The sequence below is a fragment of the Eschscholzia californica genome, unplaced genomic scaffold (assembly GCF_041429995.1).
Source record: "Eschscholzia californica isolate CP2 unplaced genomic scaffold, dmEscCali1.0.p SCAF_4, whole genome shotgun sequence".
Taxonomy (NCBI): domain Eukaryota; kingdom Viridiplantae; phylum Streptophyta; class Magnoliopsida; order Ranunculales; family Papaveraceae; genus Eschscholzia; species Eschscholzia californica.
In genome coordinates this window covers 45056170-45080847 of record NW_028238461.1, presented here as the reverse complement: position 1 = coordinate 45080847, position 24678 = coordinate 45056170, and the positions used below count along the sequence as shown (strand labels likewise).

The following is a 24678-nucleotide window of genomic DNA, read 5'->3' as shown; positions in this document are numbered from 1 at the left end:
CTTGAACGGATCAATCATTTCTCTCTCTAGATCTAGAGAGAGGGGAAAGAAAAAAAAAAATTTAGTGAGAGAGAGAGGAGAGAGAAAAAAAAACTTTTTTTTTTAGTTTGAAGGTCTCCGACCGGAAATTTGGCCGGCCGGCGACCTTTGCCGGAGAAGGTGATGAGGTGGCGTAACAGATGATGTGGCGTGACATGGCAGAGAGAGAAAAAGAGATGGAGGAGAGAGAGTGACGGTGTTATAACGGAAGGGGGCCATATGGGTATTTTTCGTAAAGTGGGGGGCCAGGCGGAAGCTGGTCACAAAGTAGGGGGCCATATGGGAAATAACCCTTTATTTAACCAAATCCTAATTTCTCTCCTAATTTAACCAATTTCTAACTAATTTAGATTTTTTCTCTCTCTAATTCATATTCTCTCTCCAATCTCAACAAATTCCTCTCTTTTCAAAATTTTCTCTTCAATCTAAACAAATATTTCCAGATTGGTTCAAAATTCTTTTTTTTTTTTCCAGATTTGTTTCTTATCTCAAATTCTGATTTTTTCAAGATTGGTTCAAATTTTGAATTTTTCTCTCTAACTTTCAGGACTTATTAATTTAACCAATTCCTAATTTCTCTCAAATTTTAACCAATTTTTAACTAATTTCGAATTTCTTTCTAACTAATTTTTCTCAATTTTTTTCCAGATTGGTTCTTGTTTACGGAAATTGTTTAATTTACTGGGAATTTCTTGTGTACTATACACTTTTGTGTTGGGAAATTTTCTGGTTTACCAGAAACTGTTTAATTTACTAGGGATTTCTTGTGTACTAGACACTTTAGTGTTGGGAAATTTTCTGGTTTACCGGAAACTGTTTAATTTACTGGGAATTTTCTTGTGTACTAGACACTTTTGTGTTGGGAAATTTTTTGGTTTACCCGGAAATTGTTCTGTTTACTAATCATTTTTGTACTGGAAATTTTCTTGTTTACCAGAAATTTATCTCTAGATTTTTCCTATTTTCCTCTAAATTTTATTCATTTTTCATATTTTCTCTCCAGATTTTTCTCCCTCCATATTTCCTATTTTTATTCTTTTTATTTCTGTTTAAACATATTTTCTCTCTCCAATCTTACTACAGAGAGATAGAGAGGAAAAAGATAATCAACGTCCATGGTATTCTGAAAGTTTTAGAGAGAGAGAGAAAAAAAATTCCAGATTTCGAAATATTTATATGGAGAGAGGGGAAGAAGATAATCAACATCCATGGTCTTCTGAAAGTTTTAGAGAGAGAAAGAAAACGAGAAATGAGAGTTTGCTCGCGGGATTCCAGAATTTCGTTTGAAAATTTTAAATTTTCAAACCAGGGGCAAGAGGGTGAGAAAAAGAAATGAAAACCAGCCAAAAATGAGTTGTCCTGACATTTTGGACTGGAAGCTCATTTCTGGCCGAAACTGGTGTTCCCGCTCATTTTCCCCCCAAATTTTGGATCCCTCACTCATTTTTTGTTGTTTCTTTTTAACCTAAATGAGCCAAACGAGGGGCTACAAAAAATCAATATGCAAATAAAAAGAGCCGTTAGTTTTACCAGATTTTCAAATTTCACTTTAAGAAGAACTCTTCAAACTCTATCTCTAACCCATAAAAACAATCTCAATCTCGCTCCTTGTTTTGACCTAAACATTGAATTCCCTCCCTTCAACGGCAAAACCCAGACTCAGATCTCTGATTCTTACGTTGATCTTATCAGAAAATGCAGAGAGAGAAAATCTGTAGGGAAACTCAGAAGCATTCACCTCCATATGAAGAAATCTGGGTTTCCTCTCCTAAGTTTAGGCAATAAACTAGTTGATGCTTACATAAAATGTGATTACCTGGATGATGCTCGTAAACTATTTGATGAAATGCCTCATCGACACATTGTTATATGGAATTCCATGATTTCAACTTACGTTCGTCAGAAAAGAAGTGATGAAGCTATTGAATTATATGGGAGGATGATTTTAGAGGGTATTATAGCCGATGAATTTACTTATTCGAGTATCTTTAAGGCATTTTCCGATACTGGTCTACTGAGAGAAGGACAGAAAGCTCATGGAAGATTACTGGTTTCAGGCTTGGAGGTGTCAAATGTTTTCGTTGGTAGTGCATTGGTTGATATGTATGCGAAGTTCGGAAAGTTGAGGGATGCCCGAGTGGTTTCGGATCAAATTGTGGAGAAAGATGTAGTTTTGGTGACAGCTTTGATTGTGGGTTATACCCAAAATGGCGAAGATGGCGAAGCTTTGGAGATTTTCAGGGATATGGTCAAAGAGGGTATCAGGGCTAACGATTTTACTTTAGCAAGTATCTTGACTGCTTGTGGAAACTTGGCAAATATGGATACAGGAAAACAGGTTCATGGACTTCTCATTAAATATGGATTTGAATGGGCAGTTGAATCAAGAACTTCACTCCTTACTATGTATTCCAAATGTGGGATGATTGATGATTCTCTGAAAGTGTTTGATGGATTTTTCAATGCAAATCTGGTTTCTTGGACAGCTCTGGTTATGGGTCTTGTTCAAAATGGCAGAGCAGAATCTGCATTATCGAGTTTCTGTGAGATGATTCGTAATTCGATAATACCAAATGCTTTCACTTTATCTACAGTTCTCCGGGCTTGTTCAATCCAAGCAATGCTTACAGAAGGACAACAACTTCAAGGTTTAATCTTAAAAATGGGATTCGATAAAAATAGATTTGTTGGATCAGCACTTATTGACATGTATGGAAAATGTGGAATTATAGAAATGGCAAGATCTATTTTTGACGATTTGAACGAAGTCGACGTGGTATCAGTTAACTCGATGATCTTTGGTTATGCTCTGGGTGGTAGCGGAGAAGAAGCAATTAAGTTATTTGATCAGATGGAAGAATTGGGAGTTAGACCAAATGATGGTACATTTACTAGTGTTCTTTATGCTTGTACTAATGCAGGATTACTCGAGGAAGGTCGTCGAATTTTCTCATCCATGAAAAGCAACCCTGAAATCAATATCTCAAGAGATCATTATACTTGCATGATTGATCTACTAGGTCGAGCAGGAAAGCTTGAAGAGGCTGAAACATTACTAAACCAAATACAAAACCCAGATGTTGTTCTATGGAGGACACTACTTAGTTCATGTAAGATCCATGGAGAAGTTGAAATGGCAGAGAGATTAATGAATCACATAATCGAGCTTGAACCAGGTGATGAAGGAGCTCATGTTTTGCTTTCCAATATCTATGCTTCTACAGGTAACTGGGATGAAGTAACTAAGATGAAAATCACAATGAAGGAAATGAAACTAAAGAAGAATCCTGCAATGAGTTGGACCGAGGTCGATGGTGAGGTTCATACGTTTATGGCTGGAGACTTATCACACCCAAGAGCGATGGAAATCGATGAAGAATTAAGGGAGTTGAGAGATAAGATTGAGGGTTTGGGTTATACTCCTGATACTAGATTTGTTTTGCAGGATTTGGATGAGATAGAGAAAGAGAGGTCAATTTATTATCACAGTGAGAAGATTGCTATAGCTTTTGGGATATTGAGTAATAAGAAAAAGAATACTTGTATAAGGATTTTCAAGAATCTTAGAGTATGTGGGGATTGTCATACTTGGATAAAATTTGTGTCTAAAGTTATTGGAAGAGAAGTAATTGCTAGAGATGCAAAGAGATTTCATCATTTTAAAGATGGGTTATGTTCGTGTGGAGATTATTGGTGACCTAGAGTTGTTTGGGAGTAGTTTGAGCTTCTCGAATGCTATGTGTCGAGTCAATCGAAGTCGTGGGAAATGAATTTATTATCCTAGGAGTGCCCTATAGATCGTCGCTTAGAAATGTCATGAGGGAGCTATCTTTCTTCACTATAACGCCGGACATTGTGAAGATACAGAAACGACAGAGTTTTTGAAACACTGGGAATCTTCAGAAGAAGAGGTCGTTAGTGAATGAAGTCAACAATTTGTCAGCGAGCCTCAACTTCGAAGGAGTTACTGTGTCTAAACTTCTATATTTATGTCTACTTTTTCCGCGATCCTAACATGATCTTCCTTGTGTGATTTTTGCTAAAGAAAAGTCTCTTGTATTCCCATCTCGTCTTCGTTGGCGAATATCACAAAGTTTTAGTCAAAACCATTAAGAAAAAAATGTGAAAAATTGCCCAAATTGCCCAGAACAAAACTTCTGCAATATATCGAAGTAAAACGTCTTCTTATATAAGTCAACTCGATTTTGGCAATATATTGAAGTGAAAAATTGCCCAGAACAAAACTTCTGCAATATAATTACAAAACCATGGCATTCCTGGTATCCCAGAAACTCTATCTACCTGAAACACTCTATAAGGCATACAAAAAACACTGATGCAGAAAAGAGGCAGCTCTATGTACATAAGTACACACGTATGTGTACGTATACGTATATAGATGCATACACACATGCGTAAATACATACATACATATACATTCATAAGTCGGAGTGGTTGTGCTTGAACTTGGTCTTCATGACTGCGGACCATAATCTTCACTTGCCTGCTGTATCTTTCTGCTCTTATTCAATTGCCACTCGGCAATAGTCATATTTTCCGCAATGGCTATAACCGAGTCAAATAATTTATGAAACCTCAGTAAGTATATAAGATTATTTGATGCGAACGAAAAGCAGTTAGAGCCCACTATTTGAAAATCATTTAGTGGGGCGAGGAGAATCGAGGAAATCTTCGTATGAAGAGGATCCACTTGATTGATCATGACCACTTTCAATTGGTGAAGTCTCGTCTCTTGGTGTAGAAGGAAGAGAATCTCGTTCTTCGGATGCTCGACCTGCAATTAGAGAAGAGCATAAGAAGAAGAATATAAAATGGTGATGCTTAAGTGTTCAATAGTTTGACATAGAGATATCTAAATCAACTTCTTTTTAATGCTCAAAAACCCAATATGGTATCGGGTTCACCCTACCCCCTTTATAGCTTCAATGGTCATGTTTCACGACACAAAATGAAATCAGTTATAGGCTCAAAGAAGGCCAGATGTGTAGTGTGGGATGGGGACGAAGAGTAGTCCCACATGAACAAAGGAAGTTCCATGGTTAAATAAGTATATCTGGGGCTTCCCCATGTATAACCAATTAGGTTTGAGGTTGATGTCCACAAACCTAATACAGATTTATAGCAAAACTTCGTATAGATGGACTGACCAAATATTAATTCTGTTTCTACTTGAACAAAATCCTAATGAGCAAAATCATGAAACTATAAATGATAATTTTATCTTCTAACACTATCATAGTGCGGCACCCTTTGTAAGGCGTTTATCCTAACATCCCCGAGCCCCAAGCCAGAGTCCTATTTCCAAGTGCTTTAATGTGGTCATGTAGGTGTAAACTAATTTACACCTTACAATGGGCTCCACATGAAGTTGATTCTTTTGCAATCATTTTGAACTGCAGATCGTACTCCTCTTTTACCAGATTAATGTGGTATTATACATAATATAGTTCATTGATACCTATACTGGCACACTAAAGCACGTTCGCATACGACCTTGCATCGAATATTTCGCAAAAATAATGGCAATAATAATATTAAAAAGAACCTCTGTATTGCTAGAAGTATACATACATACACAGGATAGATTACAACCGATGGGGTCTGCAATAGTAAATAGATGTCTGTTGGGAAAAATAGGTAGTGAAATGGCGGGACATGTCCTATTTAGTACTGAATTCTCCTCCGCAATTTGGAAACACTTTGTAAATCTAATGAACTACAGTTGGACGCCTTTAGAGGCAATGGCAGATAACTTTCTCCCATGGAAATGCAGATAAATACAGTTGTCTAGTTGGGACGGCTTCCTTATGTGATATATGTGCTGCATTTCTGTGGGAAGGCGCTTTTTTGTGACATTTTTTTTTGCCTTAGGGCATATTAATATAGTCTTGCCGTTTCATGTATATATATATATATTGAGCTAAGGATCTAATGCGCTAACTGCTACTCTAAACAATGACAAACGCAAATAGGCAAAACGAAAGAGAAAACACGAACCTTTACGCCCCCTTGGGCGCAACTTCTTCGTATGCCGTCTAATGAGCCTCTTAGTTTTTGTAATTGTCAGTTGCCTAGCAAAGGGGGAGAACTCGGTATCACTTCCACTCCACTCACCTTGATAGTCATTCTCTCCATCACCTCTCATAGTTCGCAAAACAAATGCCTTGGCCTTCCGGCGCTGAGAGTTGAATAGCCCCTTTACTGACGTGACAAATCCATCACCAGCTCCATCATTTGGTCTTTTCAGAAAAGCTATAGGGAGTTCTGGTTTTCCAGACTTCTCTCCGTCACTATCACTAAAATGAAGATCACTATCAGGAATGCCCGTAAAAATTGGCTCCTTGTGTTTGTGACCTTTATTTTTGAACTTCTTTCCCTGTGAAAGTGTTAGGTAAAGATGAAACAATCAGTTTAAAATATATTCATCTCTTGAACAAATAATCAGAAATAGAATAAGCATTTACCTGCATGCCTGTAACAGATTTCAAAACACCCCAAATAATATGTTTCTTCACTCGTGAAAAGAGTCTTCTCCAACTACCAGTGAAGTCGACACGATGGAATGAATCCATCAACAATCTCAGATCATTAACTGCAAATCTAGATCCTTCATATGTAACTAGTAATTCAACCTAAAAAATGGTAAAAGGGTACAAAATATTAACACACCAAGAATAAAAAAAAGTTCTAATATCGTATTTAACATCTTCTCGAGAGAGGTGATTAGAAGAAGAAAAGAACCAATATGAGATTCGACTTTTTTCAGGTTAAACTGAACCAACCTGACTTATTTTGATGTTGTGAAATTCCATCATTTTCTGAGGCCTTTTTTCATCAGTGGTCTTCCCAACCTTCTTTTCTTCATTGGAAGGACGACCAGGTTTGACTGACTTGTTATCTTTCAATTTATTTTTTATCAGATCATCCAGATGTTCTGTTGTTGAACCTAAAGATCCACTTCTAGGGGAGTTAACTTGCAAAATGAGTTCATTAGCCACAGTCTCAGCAACATTCTCCTCCCAACTTTTGTCAAATGAGGAGGTTCTTCTCAGTTCTGGCGTTGCTTTTACGTTTTTCAACTTTCCGCCCTACATTCAGAAAAAAATGAGCAGATATCTTATATCACAATCCTTGTCAAACTTCTTCATCAGAACAATCTCTGTTAATAAACACATCCAAATAAGAGGTTCGGTGATTTTTAGTAGATATTTTTTGTCAATTGAAGTACTTATTTTTTGTCAATTGAAGTACTAAGATAAATTTCACACTTAAAGTGTGCCTGGTTAAGAACTTCACGGTTAAATTACCAAAAGAAGTAAATACACATGGAATGACTTTAAAGACATAAACAAGATCCATGTGAACACGTTTTTTTATATTGGGGGTTTTTCTTATGTTTAGTGTGTTGCTGGTATTATCAACGAAGTGTACACATGAATCTGCTACACTAAGTCAATAAGGTTGTATTTGTTACTTCCATAGAGATGAGTCTTAAATCTCTGACATCTGAATACAATTACATGCGAATCCCTTGCATGGTATTTATTCTCCCATACATTTATAGCTTTCATAAAATCAGATCTTCAGACAAGACTTCTTGCAAAATTCAGACATTTTTGGAGCAGAAATAGCATCTAACGTAAAGAATGACTTGTTATAACATATAACACTACTGGAAACAAGTATGTAAAAGTAAAACAACTTAATTTATGCATAAGCATATACCTTTCGGGTTCGTCTCCCAGAAACAAACACCGCCTAAATTTTTTATCTATTAACAATAAATATTCATGCACCCTATCCCCCTTGCGGGACTCACATGGAGATGATTTAGGCTGGCACAATGTGATTTACAGAATATGACACCATTGCCGTGAGAGGGGAAAAAAGGCAGCCCTTGACACATCTGTACTTGAACTCGGAAGCAGGCAAATGAGGAACACAAAGAGGGGTCCATCATCTAGCTAATTGGAGCCACATTGTAGTAGTAGAGATAGCGAACCTCTCTTTGTTCAGATCATTCAGAAGATATTGAGATCTAATGAGGTGAGAAGGTAATGATGACTGATAAAGTCATTTAGGTCACATCTCAAGGTGGATCAGTTGAGCACTGAAACTACTCAGTATAGCTTTTTTTTGTGTACCACTTATTTAGACACGGATAAAATGTCCTGTGTCTCTAACAACAGCTTGAGCTTATATCTTATTTATCAGTCAAAAAGTACTCACTTGGGAAGCATCACCATGAGAAGAAGTCTGACTACCCGAAGCAATAAGGGGTGCACTCAATCTTGAAAAGAAGTCAAAATCTTTTGTCGAATGACTGATAGATGCAGATCCTTCATGACCTTTCCTTGCACGCTTAGAACCAGCAGTTGTTGAGACCTTCCACACTTCCTGCATTTTCAATAAGATGTTGAGTTAGTAAATATTCAGTTGCCAACTTAGCAGTTAGTGAAATCCTAAATCAACGAAAAGTATTATGTTGCATGCCTGTCTTCTTTGTGAATCTTGTTCTTCATCCGGGAAAAGATACGTCCACATCATCCTGTACATAGTTTCGGTCAAGTATATCTTCAATGGGTAGATCTCTACCTAAAATATAACATTATGTCAGTGTACGAAGCAAACTATTCACCAATATTGATCACAAAACTGATTGTAAGGCCCAACAGGGAGAGAAACTATTTATTTTACGCAAACAAAATCATCTCATAGCAAATGGATCAGAATGGGTAATTTGCGGTTAAGAAATCTAACTTCGAAAGAATGTTTCTAAAAGACAATGTGATACATAGTGATGATAAATTGTTTAATGTTGACGTCCAAATGTCCTTGTACTTTTGCATGAGTAAGTTTTGAAGTTTTCAGAAAGTTAGAGATATAAGTTAGGTATTCGAGTTGCTGGACGAAAAGTATCAAGGTACAGGGACATGGAGAAATTGTTGATATTTCAGTTTTTCTTGTATAACAGCTTCTGTGGAATAATGTCCATTTTCAAATGAACTTTCTCCATCAAGTATTATTAATGACTTCAACGTCAGAAAGCTAAAAAAAAGTGCATCCAGTTCTTGGGTGATGAATAATTTTAAGTTTTCAGACAAAAAGCAAAGTATTGTGAAGTTAGATGAGCCAAAAGCAAATAATAAACAGAACGAGGTTCAGACTGGTGGGCAGGCTCGGTAGCTTGGCCGCCTAACCAATACTACAAAAAACTCTTTCATTTATTTATTTTGTTATCAACGTCGCTGGGAATTAAAATTAAATTTCGAATACTCAATAAAAGAAAGCAAAAATTGGCCTCTAGCTCTTCAATAAATTTTTGCCTTTTAACAAGAAAAGAATATATCAAAGAGAAAATTGATAACCTGGAGACGTTCAAGAGTAGAATTCCCATCCTTTGGAGCTCCTTGCTTTGCATCAACACGAAGCATCACATTTCTGCAGCAAAAATAACAGAAAATGAGATAAATTGCGAGAACACAGCGAATGGTCTGCATTTAAGATCATATTCTTAAATAAATAATTAATTTCCGAAGGGCCCTTCACCAAATTAAAAGGTAGTAATCAAAAGGACTTAGAATAGCTTTTGAGGACACTAAAACACAAGAGTCGTCAGAAGCGAGGCAAATTGAGCATGTAATTTAGAAGGGGACAGCAGATTGCCAAATCTAGTCTCCTAGCTATGGAGAAAGCATTTATCAGTGTCAAATGCCCTAAGACGCGCAAAAGAACCGCACAGCTAGTGCCACATACTTTCCCCATTCAGGAGGAGGATTCCAAGCAGCTAACACCGTGTCTGATTTGGCGCTAGGCAGACAATTTCTGACAACAATTGATTTTGTTGTGAATAGAGCAATCCCGACATCTTTGTAATCTCGATCAAAGTCATATACCTGCCCAAAAAGGACCTTGTCAGAAGGGACTCATGAAATGTAAACCAGTAAAAGATTGTCAAATGCTTTAGAATGTCAATCTTTACGCTTCTCGATCTACAAAGAATATTCTATGTACGATCTACCTTTTTTCTCTATTTCATTTCGTGTGGCCTATTTGATTGCACTATTCACTCATTTCAGTCATCTCCATAGAACATCCATTGCTTCATTGACTTTGTAGTTCAAATCGTATATTTCTATTGGAGAAAAAAGGTATTGCTAAAAGCAAAACCCACATTACAAGCTAGTTACAAGAGGTAGGAGATCTCACTTCCAATCACAACTAAGAACACATTGGTTTTTTTAACTAGTTTGCGCAACTAAGGGATAAAATCTTGCAAGTACCATTAGCTTCTTCAAGATTTTATCCATGTACTTTAAGGGCAAGACGCATGGCACGTGAAGCACAATGTTTCATGGAGATCAATAATGATGTGACATTTCACTCTTGAAAGGTTTTCTAATCCATTATAACTTACCATGTTGTTTATCTCAGCTTCTGCAAAAGATTTACCATCTGAAAGCATGCCCCAAACCACTTTATTAATTTTCAGAGAGATGCGCATAGCACAGGACGGACTTCTGTTTTTCTCCTTCTCCATCAGACGCGATTGCACAGCTTTCTGGAGGACAGCCCTTAGTTCTGCAGATGCTGCCTTTCTAGATTTTTGTGTGTTTACTAACTTTTTCTTCAAGCCTTGAATCTGAAAATAGGAATTTCTGAGAGCACTATACTTCAAACCCCAAATAAACACAATACCTATATAATGAATTCAAGAAGATGAAGTATGCATAGATGAGAAAGGCTCCCTCTGATAGTTTGAGCTTATAGAATAGTCGTCTTAAATATTTAACAGATGTATGTGATTGGAGTTTGAGTAGTAAGAGACTTCATACAGTACCAGCATTGGTCTCCCGCCTGATATCATCCATAAAACATCAACCTTTTTCGGAGATGGACATGTCTCCCCAGATGTGGTATTGGTAAAGGACAGCTTCCAAATGTCATCAAAAAGTAACTTCCGCTCTTGCTCTGTCTTTTGAAGGCTGATTCTTGCAAGCTCTACTTCTTCAACCCCGTCAGGAACCACCTCGTCTGCTGCTTCTTCGACATCTTCATCATTCTCAGCAAGAGATGATATACTACTTTTTCGAGGCCTGTAAAACAGATTAAAACGAAGATATTTCAAAATCCAAGATATTGGTGGCATACTGAACAGAAGAATGCACCTTCAAAGAAATGTGGTATCTCTCTGCCCTTCCATTAACAAAGGAATTAAGAAATAAAGGTTTCAAGCTTCCGGAGACTTGAACTCCTTTGGACATTTAAAACTATTTACTGAAAACCCAATTCTCTGTTACCAGGGTTGTGATCATTGACAAGACTGACACTTGAGTTCAGACTGGTCACTTAAGACCCTTAAACCCAGACTCAAGCAACACATAATTCCATAAGTAACAACAAAATGCAAATTAAGAAATCAACAGCTGCTTGACTACTCAAATACCTAATACAGAACAATATAGGGTAGATTGGGAGTACGTGAGAGAGGGAAGTGAAGAGGATAAACTACTGCAAAGAAAAGCAAAATTATATGTCCTCACTTGGGAAGCCTTGCAAAGAGAAGGTTGGTGAGTACATCCAGCATAACCTGGAATTGGCGGGATGTCATTGTAGCAGTAATATTAGGAGAATTGAAGGCAAGCTCTTTTAATGGCTTCATCTGCAATAGCGTAAATAAGAAAGGCTTTAATTTAAACCGAGAATTTGCAGTTTCTATTGATTTTACTCGGTTATTTAATGATCTACCACACATAATACAAAATTTGAAACCTATGACGTCCAAAAGTGCCGATATCAAAGAGAAGTGAATTAAAAAACAGTTAAAAAAGAGAGGGAATTCTAGCTTCTAAGGCAACTAGTTATAACCCAACCTTCATATCCGCAGTTCCACCTTTGTGTCTAGTGTATCTGAAGTACATTGTGCAAGGCATAAAAACTCTTTCAAGTAGAGCACCCGTACGCTTTACTTTTGGAGAGTTCCTAAGGATTTTGGGAAGCCATCTTATTCCAGCTCCAGGATCAACATCAGTTGGTGCGACATGAGCTTGAACATGCTCTAGCATCACCGATATCTCCCCACGTTTCCAAGTCATCTCAGGTTGAGACTCAGAAATATGTACATTTTCAGTAGTGCCAAGTGCTTGTTCAATCATCTCATAACCAACATTAATAACGTTATGAAATGAACGAGCTAAGACTCGACCACTGGCTGCAGCAAGAAGAAATCTTCCCTGGGTAGAGAGAAAATAAAAAACAGTTATACGACCAAAATGAGTCAAAGAAAACTCTGGAAAGAGTATCTATTTTCGACTTACATTAGCAACATAGTAAGAAATTCAGATATACACAAAGAAGCATGTGATAACTGGTGACAAATATCCACAAGAAATACAAACATCATGGTGGAAACTTCCATCAAAGAACAAAAAGAGGAGAAAGAAAATATTGGACTCACATTAGCTTCCTCCGAGTGTAGATTAAATTGAGGTTGAATAACGTTCACCATAAACTTTCGTGTCCCCTCCTCTTCGATATCATCCAGGTTACCATTTTTTGCTATTGAAGAACAAATGAAGGATCATATACCCAGAAGAGCCAACCATATATAGGCATAAGTATGCTTTACGAAATTTATTTTAGGAAGTTTTAAATAACTACATGTTACAATTATCTGTGTCCTGATAAATTCCATACACTACTAGAATTAATAACGAAACCTGGTAAGAATGTTATCTTTGGACCACCAAAGTTCTGCAACCAACGTAAATCACCAATACAGATTTAAATCAGATTTTAAGGTATAGTACTTACGAACTGCAACGAGGCCTGCGCTTTCTACTTTCACCGAGTGAGATGGAGATGGAGATGAAACTGAATCTGTATTGTCCACGTCTTCTGAAAAGTAGTGAGCTGAACCTTGAGTTGTAGAAGGTGAAAGCTTACCAACATCATCTTGAGACATTTCAGCTTCGTCAGGAACTTTATTCTTCTCCTCGAGTAATTTTCTCTGCGTGTACTGGCGAGAAGGAGAAGGTTTAGGAGGCTGAAATGCTTTGGATAATCCACCAGCAAATGACCAAACAGCATCTCTATTCCCAATCGTCCACAAAAGCTTCAAGCCATAAACGAAAACACGCTGGCAATTATCAGCAACTACTACGTTAAATCCATCATCATCACTTGGATCAGATCGTGTATGTTCATCACTCTCACTACCATTCTCGAACACGGACCTAACATATGTCATCTCCAAATTCTGTTTTCCAGCTTCTTGCCAAGCTACTAGTTTAGCGGGGTCAGCTTTTGGAGAATGTCTTCTTATAGTAAAATAATCAGATGATAACAGGAATCCTTCATCTTTTGGCTTCTCTGTGCAACCACTACTATTGTTATCCTTGTCATTAGTAATTGTATCTGTTGATGTGGATTGTGAATTTTTGTTCTTTGCCAATTGAATTTCTTTTGCAACAGATGTAGAATCTTCTTTGTTCAAATACACCTTTAGCAAGTGAAGGTCAATACCCATGTAAACAAGATCAAGAGGGTCGCGCTTGGAATCAAACGTAAATTTTTGCCTACCACGACCATAACAGAGTTCGACTTTCAGCCTTGTCATTCTAAATGTCAATCCTCCGGCAGGATCATCGTCATCTAAAGGCATATGTTTGATGCATGTCGGCATCGAATCAATACGGAGCATAAATTCAGTCATCACCTTATCAAGAGACAAATTGCCTGATCTGGGGATTCTTGGGACTCCAAAACGCGGACATCGAGAATAGGTTCGCAGCTTATTTGGAGGAAGATAGTTCAGATTCCAGAATTTAATTATCCAGGCTAAATCATGGGCACCAAGATTTATAACAGGAGCATCAACAGGATGATTTTCTGATGATCGGTTCGCTTCTGCTATAGTGGAGGAAGACAGAGGAACAGGTGGACGAAGAGAAATATTCCATCTAAGGGACAATGAAGTTGATCTGAAGGGATCATAGATAATCACACGTGATTCCCCTTCAACAGGAAGTGCCCATAAATAATGACTAAGGGGGTGGCCAGAATCACATTCCCACTCCATAGTGACATTAACTGTCAAGGCAGGAACTTCGAGGAATGGTGGACCAGGAGGCACACCATCAGGAAGTTTTAAACTGCAATTGTTTACTAAGCTCACCAAACTGCTCAAGAAGAACTTAAAATCCTTGGCCGAGAGGGAAACAAGGCCATCAGACTGGTCGATGACCAGATAACCAGAGACCACATGAAGTTTGTCAAGCTTTTCATAAGGATCAACTGTTCCAAGAATTTCCCATCTTGTACCGTCAAAATGCAAACTTATTTTTCCATGGATGTAGTTCCTTATTTCATCCCACCATGGTAAACTCTTCTCCTTTTTGGGTGGCAGAATTAGTGGACCACTATTCCTAATACTAAGGTTAGCCCTGCGCAGAGCTACTGTAAAAGCGTAGCTTATATCAGTAAAAGCAGGTTCGAAACCCACTCCGTACCCAATGTATCCTTTCTGAAAATGTAACGGCAGATCTAAGTATGTTTTCATTGGTGGAGTTGTACCACTCATTGACCGCAGCATCCGCACCTTCCACCATCTCCCTATGAATACATCTTGTTGCATTTGTGGTTGAAAGCATGTTGCCTGCAGCCAGGAACAGTTTGTTTAATACGTGATACATAACGACAAAACTGTGAAGAATTCAATGGACAAGAAACTAGAAGATGACGAAACAGAAGGTTCGACATGAAAATGTAAAATATTCGCTGAACATTACCTGCTGCGCCAAAACAAGACGCCCTTCACATTTACCAATACTTCCTGAGAACATTGGTGTATAATCTCTTAACTGGACAACAAGAGAAGCTGTACTCAGGAGAAGATTTGTCCCATACATTCTGGAAAAGGGTATATCCTTTTCTAGGGCAACAGGATCAAGTTTCTTTATAGTATCTATCATCCCAGCATCACCACCTTCAATTTTCGTCAGAGTTACATCCAAGTCTGTAGCGCAAATAGATAGAAGGGAAGACCTGGAAGTAGTAAGCTTAAAACCAGCCTGGAAGCCTTCCTTATAAGCACCTGATCCTTCTGTGAATACCAGATTCTTGCATGCCTTGTAGTACGACTGAAATGACTGTTTATAGATTTCATCTCTCAATCTTTTAACGGCTAAAGTATCATGCAAATCAATGTCTTCACCATGATAGTGAACCAAATTTCTTTCAGCACCAGAAGAAGATCCATCTGGCTTTTCAGCATTTCCAGAAGAATACTGACTAGTGCCTTCTGAAACAAGATCGTCAAGAAACTTCAATCTGACAGCCAATTCGCAAGCCTCATTCTTCATCAGATGATAATGTTGATCCAGCCAACCCTGCATTGGCTCTTCCTCAATATCCGCTGTAAGCTTACGGATACAAAACTTGACACGCCCAAATTTTGAGGAGGTAGTACTGGGCTTCTTTGCGTTCGAGCTTTCTTTCTTAGGAAAAATAAGACTAGTTTTAGCTTTAGTGATAAGCTTTAATCCTCGCATCATATCTTCAACTGCGTCCTCAATAGCCCGCAACTGCAATCTGTAGGGCATGCATATGTGAACATCGAGACCTTGAATAACCCAATCCCATGTCTTTATTTGTACTTTTGATTCTGAATATGATGATTTAGGAATTCGAGAAATTTGCATCCGGCTACTTTTGAAGACTCTAGCTTCGTTAAAACTAAGCATTAGACCTTCAAGCAACACCCCTATCCGAGCATTTTCAGAAAAAATAGACTGAACCTGAACCTTTACGTCAACACCGTCTCCAACCTCAGCACCTATATTCAAAGTTTCCACATCGACAGCAAAAACAGATTCTCGTTTCTTTTGTTGTTTCTCAGATTGTAGCACTGACTCTGCATTATTACCTTTTTTCTCTGGTTCTACTTGAACATTCCCACCATTTTCTTCCTTCACTTGATTGTGAAGCTTCTGGGTGTGTATCAGTACCTTCAAGCGCAGCATGAGCTCAAACAATGATATATGTACATCGGGCTCCCACCTGAGAGAAATATCAGTTGCACTGAAAAGAGAACAAACAGCAATCTCATTATTATGCCCGCCACCAGAACGACGTACAAACTTTGCATTTTTCATATCTAACAAGTTTACTTCTTTCTCAAGCCTCTGTTCATTTGAATACTCCTGGTAGACAGATTTAGCTCTTTCAAGGTCTGTTTGGATGGAGTTTTTCTCCTTGTTCACGCAGACACTGAAATGGAAAACATCCAGAGATACTGAGTATTTCTGATTTTTATACCCACTGGGCATCAGGGATGTAATATTTGCTTGGCGGGGTGTACCATCAGCGGAAACGCTAATAATTACTTTACCACCTTGTGATCCATAATTCACACTCTTAGGGTCCACCACGACAGCATCTTCAACACCCACATCACCACAAAAGATTATAGAACACCGTTCAAGATTTAATTTCAAGAGCTGAATCCCTTTCCCTGACGGTTTATTAGCAGAGCTGACACCCTTATTTGGTGTTTTTCTTTTTCCAGAAGACAAAGTTTTTATAAGTGACTGAAATGACATAGCTGTTGATATAAGTGATTCAACACGTTGATAGCTTAAGTACACACCCATACCCGTGACATCGACAGAAAGGACCAACTTACCCCTAACAGAATCATGTTCTTCATGTGATTCTGCTTCTTTTTTACCCCAATCGAGAGTCACTTTTGCTACATGTACCAATGAACCCCTGTTTGTTTCCACACCAAAGAGGCTTTCCTTCAAACAATCTTGATTACCATCAGCCATTTGCAACTGTATCTCACCAAGTTCTGCACGTGCTGTAGTTCCTGTACTTGCTAGATTACTTGCAGATATATGTGAAGATTGTGAGAACCCCTACATCACGAAGTATCTCAGGATAAGTAAGATTTTATTAGTTTTATAGAGCAACTCTAATCTTGTATCAACCAGGCCACCAGTGCTCCAGATTCATTTTTTACAGAAGTAAGGAATTCAAGTTAAAATGGGGACTATTTTTCAACAATGCAATCTCCTTTTATTAGTGTTGTTGGGATCAATATGATAACTCTTTCTTGTACACAAACACTATTTTTATTTTTTTTAAATGGTAAGATTAAACTGTCTACTCTAAAACTGCCAATATGTAAATTGTATTTATATTCATGCACGTCAAATAATGTATATCAGTCATATAAGATAAACATTAATGAGATAAGCATAGCATGATCTTCCTTTATGAAGGATTTTATGGCTTCTCAACTGATCTTAAATCATGCTTCTCTCCAAGTATTTATTGTTACATATGTCCTAAACCCTTGCCATTTCGAATCAACATCTTACAAAGACGGACCCATTTGTATCAATTAGTATAATTCTGTCTGCTTATCATGACTGCACGTTAAAAGACCAAAGCACCACAACTAGAAGATACAACAGAAAATGTTGTATCATTATCACGACGTAAAATGCATTCCTTTACATATAAGCTATGACATACTTGGTAACTATGACATACTTGGTAAAGCGGTGAGCCACTAAGACATACTTGGTAAAATGCATTCCTTTACATATAAGATGGAAATAATTTGAAGAGCAAAAAACTATGACATACTTGGTAAAGCGGTGAGCCACTAAGGCTGTATAGCACAATAGTCATCTGTGGAGCTGAAACATTGCAAGTCCAAGTGATGACTTTAAATTTTTCAGACGGTTGTGTCTTCTGAATGGTAGAGCTTTCCTCCCGAAGTACCATTTTCTTGTTTTTGGACAAGTGAAGGCTCATCCATGGCTTCAATCTACTCATGATGATATTGCATTGAGTACTGCCGAGCTTGACATCAACTTCAGCCTTAAGTGGTGCTTCTGTCTGAAGGAAAAGGCGCCAAAAAACAAGAAAGATTAGAAAATCTTAAGAACTACATAGAAAGATAATAAGAAAAGACCAAGAAAATGGTAAATGAGACTATCGGACTATCGGAACACTGAACTGATTATAACATTAAGCTTCATTCCTTAACAAATAGTTGCATCCCCACTTACATATATATGCATACAGCATGTGTGTGTGTGTGTGTGTGTGTGTGTGACCTCCCAACTAGCATTTATCCTCCGGGTCTACTAGTGGTGCAAGGTGGGATGTGCCTCGCCGGGGGCCTACTTTGGATGGAACAGGACCATTTGACACCACCATTTACTACCTAGAGGAGCAAGGCATGAAACCTCGAGCTCTAAAGCAGATCTGAGGCCTACTCTGACAGGTATGAACATCCAACTAGATCCTGAAGCTGAATAATCCCTACAATTGCATGAATGGTAAGTTGATGCGCAAGCTTGTTTGTGTTCAATGTATCATGTTTTTCTCCGTCTATCCATCATAGTCGCTGATGAAATTATGATGGGTTTATGACAACTAGAAATTTACTAAGCTAAGTGCCTAATCTGGTATACAATTACAATCATATCTGTAAGACTGTAATGTAATCTGAATGGAAGAGGTAACATAAATATATATATACTGCACTACGCAAAACCAATTAATGCACTAAAGAACACACGACACACCTATCGTTAAAGCTGGATATGTAACAGTGGTAAAGCTGAAGCTTACATGTATTGGGATGTAGAAGGAAGAAACCACTGCAAGTTTCAGTATCTCTAACATAGAAGTGTCTCCTTCTCTAAAAAGCTGAAAAATATTTCAGAGAAATCATCAACTTCGCGAAAAAAGAAGTTACAAATGTAAAATGTAACTAACATATTACTACTACTGGAAACTTTAAAATGATGAGATACATGTATTTCGCCGAAATCCAGCTGAGCATCAAAGCGCGGACTTTCCCCCATGTCTTCATTGAAGTGTGACTTGCTACTTCTGAACTGAATACCCGTGACCATACTGTCAATAACTAGATTTTGGGCTCGGTGCACAAACTTCACATCCAGTTTTGGCAAACTGAAGCTAACCTTCCAGAGAAAAATAACTTTTGTTACTTGACATATAAAAAGTTTAGTTACTTGCCATACTAGTTCTAACTAGAAAGTCATTTAAGCCAACTAACCTTTTCAGGAAGCATGGAAGTGTTCTTTTTAAGTGAAAGAATTCCATTTTGTTTTTTCTCTGTTTTTCTAGCTGCAAGTATGTCTGGAGTAGCCCCTCCAGCTGTATCTGTCTTGACACACGTTTCTAAGGGAGGCTTCTTTTTCAGAAACAAGTCCTCACTTAAATTCAAGGAGACTTGCCCACTTGTAACATCTATGTTTCTGATAATGATACCTACTTCCCTGTTAACAAGACATTCAGAACTTCATGAATTTATTCATTACAAAATAACTACGACAACCAACTAGCCAAGGTATGCTCCTCCATAAACTATAACAAGAAAACTAGTTCAAAAATTGTTCCGAATTTCAAGACGTTTCCAATATCATTTAACATAGAGCTTTACTACTTTGGAGTTTGATTATATGCATATTCGGGTTATCATGTGTTGTTGGTAATGATATACTCATCATAGTAGGACTCGACTCTCGAGTGCCTACAAATATTCTAGCTCCCATCTAATCCTTCAATGAGAGTTGACGGGTCAAATAGACGACCCACTGTACATCATGAACATATAACCTTCGTGATGATCCTAACAAGAAAATTGATTTGGCCTCATCAACTTGTATGTGATACTCTAACTTATGATCTACTGTTCATATCAAGGATATCACCCACACTGAAGTCTCATTGCCCGCAACTACGTATGAATATAAAGGCTCCTCAAAATTCATGTCATACTCCATTTTATTAGCCTGCTTATATGCGTCCTATGGAGCTCCTAATTCAAAGATAAGGAAATCACATATAAGAAACAAGAAAACCTCACCTATCATGCCCAAATTGACAACAGATTGAAAAATCCTCACAAACAAAAGGAGCAGAGCAACTCTCCGCCATTGCTAAGGATGTTTGACCATTAGAAATATTTTCTCCTTCCTTGTAACAATGTGACTGGTCATAACTGACCTGTGATTCACCCATGTGAACAACTATATTTTGAAGGTGCACTTTGACAGAGAGAGTGGGTTCCGGGCCATTATCTTTAAATATGTCGACTCTCAGATCCTTCACTTCAGTAGTAGCTTTAGGCGCCTGTCATAAGCAAGAATAGGGTTACGACATCGTTTAATAACCATAAATTGAGAGGAAAAGGACATGCCACTACAGAGAGAACCCCCAAATTTTCATTTTGAGGCAAAATTTGTACTTACAGCCCAGGTAAAAAACATTATGATCAATGTCTTTTTGAAAAGGACAAGATTTTAGTAATACTGTGATCAATATCTAGTACAGCATTGCTCGAGCAAACATGCATACCTTGACAACAAATTCGGTTATAGAAACTGACAGATATCTTGCCATATTAGCCACAAGCATCCAAGTTCTTCTGCCAGAAGAACGGGGTCTTCCAGATTTACTCCTCGATCTAGCCTTTTTCACACTTTTCGGTGAAGGCCTTATTACCACTTCCAGGTCAGATATTAAAAACTGAAGCTTTGGGTCCCTAGAAATAAAACCAACCCCAATTTTGACCAGAGACTGCCGCAAGCTAAGTTTGATTTCGCCAACAGATACAGATTCAACAGCACCCTGACAGATGTTAACAGTCAGAAGGAATTGATATTCATGCTACTAACAACCCACAGTTAACTAAAAACGTGACGCTGTTAAGCCTCTATCTTCCAAACCATCTTAGAAGCAAGATAACACAGTTTCACAAAATAAAAGGGTTTATAAATATAGTCACTAAGTTAAAAACTTATTGCTTCGGACCTCGTAATAAAAGTCGTTCATACAAATAAACATGAAACATAAATTTATTTATGTTTAATTTCAACTGGTACATGTTAAGAAAACAATGAAGGAGCTGCCAAAGAGAAGATGGAAGAAAATTGCCAAGAATTTGAATAAATGATGAATTCTCTGCACTTATTATCAAAAGTGCTCTTCCTTAATCGGTCGTAGACTTCTAATCCGTATCCACAGGAATTTGACGAAGATCTTGGGATTCTGAGAAGAAAATATCAATCTCTACCCACTACTCTCCCAGTCCATATGCTTTTATTTGTTTCCTTTTTACTATAATCAAAGCTAACAATATGACGTTAAACAAAAATTGGTGGAACGTTTTACAGTTTATTCTACAGAATAGGGCTCGGGATGTCCATGCAATGAGTTAATGTTAATCAATCCTAAGAAGCTGATTATATCGCATTTGGTGTTTGCAGATGGCACGAGAATTAATCCTTACACAAGAGAAGCAAGAAACAAATCCTCATCTTCTGCATTTGTTAACGTTACTCTACAATTTTGTGCACTAGCACCCTTGCCAATTGACAATATAACATGCACCATTGCTTCACCTGCCAAGTCATGTCAACTGAATATACTCAACCTACGAATAACTAATGCTAACCAACCTATAGACATTGACTTTTCTTCCTGGAGCATTTAAATATTATCTATCCCGAAGAAATTACAGCAAATATCTGTATTACGAAAATTGAAGTGCATCAATGAATCAAGAAAACCACGATATATAGCAATACCTCCTTTTCGAAAAAGTATAATGACTAATAATATGGTCTCATAAATCTCAATCTATAAGTTGCAAAAAGACAATCCTAACGTTCACATTACCTTTTTCACTAACAAAATACAAAATAAGAATGCGGATTTGGACGTCATAACAACTTATCAAAAGATTGATGTTGAGTCTTATCAACTATTGAACATTCCATGCCACTTCTTTGTTCAAAATTAAAGAGCGCATCTGGATACTTTCTTTTCCTTTATGACAGACACAGAAAATGGGTGAGAAAGCCTAGTACAGGGTAATGCAAGATTGATGCTTCGCATATAGACACCATAATAGTACAGCAAATTGATAGCAACCATGGAAGTTCCAAACAAGCAAGGCAACATCTAAAAGAAGATAACCTTTTTGAATGTCACAGCCACATCTCTTAAACAGTTCCATCCAGCAACACGGAAACCAACGGATGTTCCCGTAATACGACTTACAAACCAAGCCAACAGCCTTGCTATAAATCTGTAATAAGACGCACAATGGAAATAAGAACGAGTTGGGGTCTCTACGTTGTTAATTATTCATAACTTAACCATGCCTCAACTAACAGCATGTAGCCATATATAGAGATGACAAACTGACAATACGGTAACAACCCTTACAAATTCAACAAAATTCAAGTAACACAATGTGTGTTTTTCTAACACACAATCAACTGCACTGGTAGAAATACTTTTCTAGATAATGTACATGTTTGAGCCTATGGGGCTCTTGACTAGACCTGTGGCTTGAGCACTTCGCTATAAATCCCAAAACCATAACAGAAACTATATAAGAAAAACACAGTTTCAACTTTGGTACACCAAAAGACTGTCATCTCTCTAAAGATAAGAAGTCCATCTTTCTTTTGTAGCCAAGGACTCAAGAAGACCAGAAAACTGAAATTTAGCTGGAAAATCGTAGAGTATATGAAGCTACCTAAGCAAGGGGATTAGATTTGGCGCATCATTCCTCGTGTCATCTTATGGTGCTTATGGAAGGAGATGAATAATTTCATTCGGTAAGAATTTCTAAACTAAAAGCATGTCTAAATCTAATCTCTAACAAATAAAAAACAATTCCAAAACTGAACCAGTCAACGAGAAGGATTATAACCAAAATCATCAATTACTTATAAAATCATCAATAAAAAGATGTGAACATTAAGATTGACTTACATGAAGACGATCCATCCAATAACAGATAGAAGCAAGAACATGAACAAAAATTTAACAGGTGAAAACGCCATTCCCAGCTAAATTATTCCCTGAAGACCTAAATTAATCGATTCATTAGAATCTAAACAACAAATAGAGGAGAACAATCATCTTCCACAGGATTGTTCATATCAGGAAAGTAAAAAAAAATCAAGAAATTTAATTTCATTTTGGTGTGAGACTGATTCTTGGTTGAGTTTTTTTTTAGAGAGAGAAAGTGACGATTGAGGTTTCGATCCGAAATCTGATCACCAGAAAGAAACTAATTTTGAAAGAAAGAAATTGTTTGTGCGAGAATCTGGATTCGTTGTGGTTCGCATTACGCAAACAATAGGAAAGATTTTACGCGTTCGCGCTAAATTTTCGTAGAACGTGCGTAATATATCCTTGTCATTTTTAAAATGACCAATATGACCCCGTTAAGGACTTTCCACAAATTTCGGGTCGGTTTTGCTCATGATCGTCGGGTACTACTTTTCCTTTTGACCTCGTTAAGGACTTTGGGCAATACAAAATTTTAATCAAGGAAAATGGTGAACTTTGCGGAATTTTTTAGGGTGTAAAATTTTAAAGGGAAACAAAATATTTTATTCTTCTCTCTCATCTCTTACCACTAGCTCCATTATGTTTCTCCCTTTTTTCTTCTTTCCTTCCACCATTATCTATGGCAGCGAGTCCTCTCGATAGTACGGTAGTAGCATCTAAATGTGCAAATATTGTGATTCAAAAAAACAAAAAAGGAAAACACCACTTTAAAAAGTCATATCATAAATTGTATATAAATATAAAGATGATACTCTAATTTGTGAGTCGAACTCAAGTCAACATCTTTTTCTTTTTGTCTAGTCTGATTACAGACAAAATGTAGTGATAATGCATCTTTTGGATGAAAATTTTACTAAAAAAAATCAAGTGACATTAATCGCTTTCCAAATAGCTTACTACCCATGGATTATCTCTTTGATTATTATTTTGTAACACGTGTCAATTTACCCGGAACTGCATAATTAGTTGGTCACTGACAACTCCTCTGTAAAATCCATTGAATCCATCAATTGATTTAATAAGTTAGAGATGGATTTGATAGTTAAGAATTACTCTTAAACATTAATAGCTAATTTATAATAAAATAACACCAAATTTTGAAAATACTACAAGACGTACAAAAACGGAGAACAATACAAAGTAGAATTGATCGTGTATATAAATGTGGGTTAGTAATTTTGAGTTCCTAATCCAAAAGTCTATACATAAATGCATATTTAGTCCATCCTAATATTAATATAGGATTTTAAGTCGAAATAATAATTATAATGGATATTTAGTTCAAATTGACCTATTTCTATAGAAAAAATATATCTCTATCATTTCTATTTAATCAAAATACCCATTATAACCTTTTATATAAGAAAAAAAAAACCACCTTTAAAAATCAATTTCCAAAATTCTCTTTCTTTTTTTTTCAGATTTTTTTGCTTGATTTTCAAACTTACTATCTGCTTCGCAATATACACGTTATTTAGAATCAATTACGTATATTTGTACAACAAAATACATTTATTATAGTTAAAGTATGTCTAGATGTCAAAGTTACAATGTTTTTCTGTTTATTGATTCTTGTTTTGTTTCATAAATAACATGTTATTTATTGTTAAAGTTTCATATTTTATTTCATTTTCTTTATATGTGTCATACATAACACATTATGTATCAATAATGTTTCTTCTAAATGGGAAAGGACTA

General features: G+C 37.0%; 2 protein-coding genes across 4 annotated transcripts; one reads left to right on the top strand and one right to left on the bottom strand.

Moving 5' to 3' along the window:
- The first annotated feature begins 1419 nt into the window (after positions 1 to 1419).
- Positions 1420 to 4178, top strand: LOC147545079 (Tetratricopeptide repeat (TPR)-like superfamily protein). Its single transcript, XM_086632856.1, has one exon. The coding sequence runs from the start codon at positions 1541 to 1543 to the stop codon at positions 3734 to 3736; it is 2196 nt and encodes a 731-aa protein (XP_086488982.1). The 5' UTR covers positions 1420 to 1540; the 3' UTR covers positions 3737 to 4178.
- LOC147545078 (protein SABRE-like) lies at positions 4179 to 23327 on the bottom strand. Of its 3 annotated transcripts, none has more exons than XR_015223148.1 (23): positions 22897 to 23327; positions 22090 to 22201; positions 20467 to 20739; positions 19976 to 20241; positions 19163 to 19385; positions 18897 to 19067; positions 18712 to 18789; positions 17716 to 17970; positions 14850 to 16979; positions 12874 to 14716; positions 12518 to 12618; positions 11934 to 12293; positions 11604 to 11722; positions 10901 to 11156; positions 10478 to 10702; positions 9817 to 9956; positions 9429 to 9501; positions 8554 to 8608; positions 8290 to 8457; positions 6843 to 7148; positions 6525 to 6692; positions 6058 to 6436; positions 4179 to 4834 (listed from the first exon to the last, which is right to left on the bottom strand). XR_015223148.1 is itself a non-coding variant. In XM_086632854.1 (23 exons), the coding sequence occupies exons 1-23, from the start codon at positions 22965 to 22967 to the stop codon at positions 4698 to 4700; spliced, it is 7956 nt and encodes a 2651-aa protein (XP_086488980.1). In that variant the 5' UTR covers positions 22968 to 23327; the 3' UTR covers positions 4179 to 4697. The 3 variants fall into 3 exon arrangements, 2 of the variants coding, with proteins under 2 accessions (XP_086488980.1, XP_086488981.1); XM_086632854.1 differs by having other exon boundaries at positions 8554 to 8655; XM_086632855.1 differs by having other exon boundaries at positions 8554 to 8655; positions 18897 to 19062; positions 22897 to 23289.
- Between the last annotated feature and the right edge of the window lie 1351 nt (positions 23328 to 24678).

Bases quoted from the DNA above. Each gene is read 5' to 3' on its own strand.
- LOC147545078 (XM_086632854.1), bottom strand. From the start codon at position 22,967: ATGGCGTTTTCACCTGTTAAATTTTTGTTCATGTTCTTGCTTCTATCT. The intron at 20,740-22,089 runs GTTATCTTCTTT...AACATCTGTCAG, and splicing joins TGGCTGTGACATTCAAAAAG to GGTGCTGTTGAATCTGTATC. The intron at 19,386-19,975 runs GTGAGGTTTTCT...TCTTGTTAACAG, and splicing joins TGTCAATTTGGGCATGATAG to GGAAGTAGGTATCATTATCA.
- LOC147545079 (XM_086632856.1), top strand. From the start codon at position 1,541: ATGCAAATAAAAAGAGCCGTTAGTTTTACCAGATTTTCAAATTTCACT.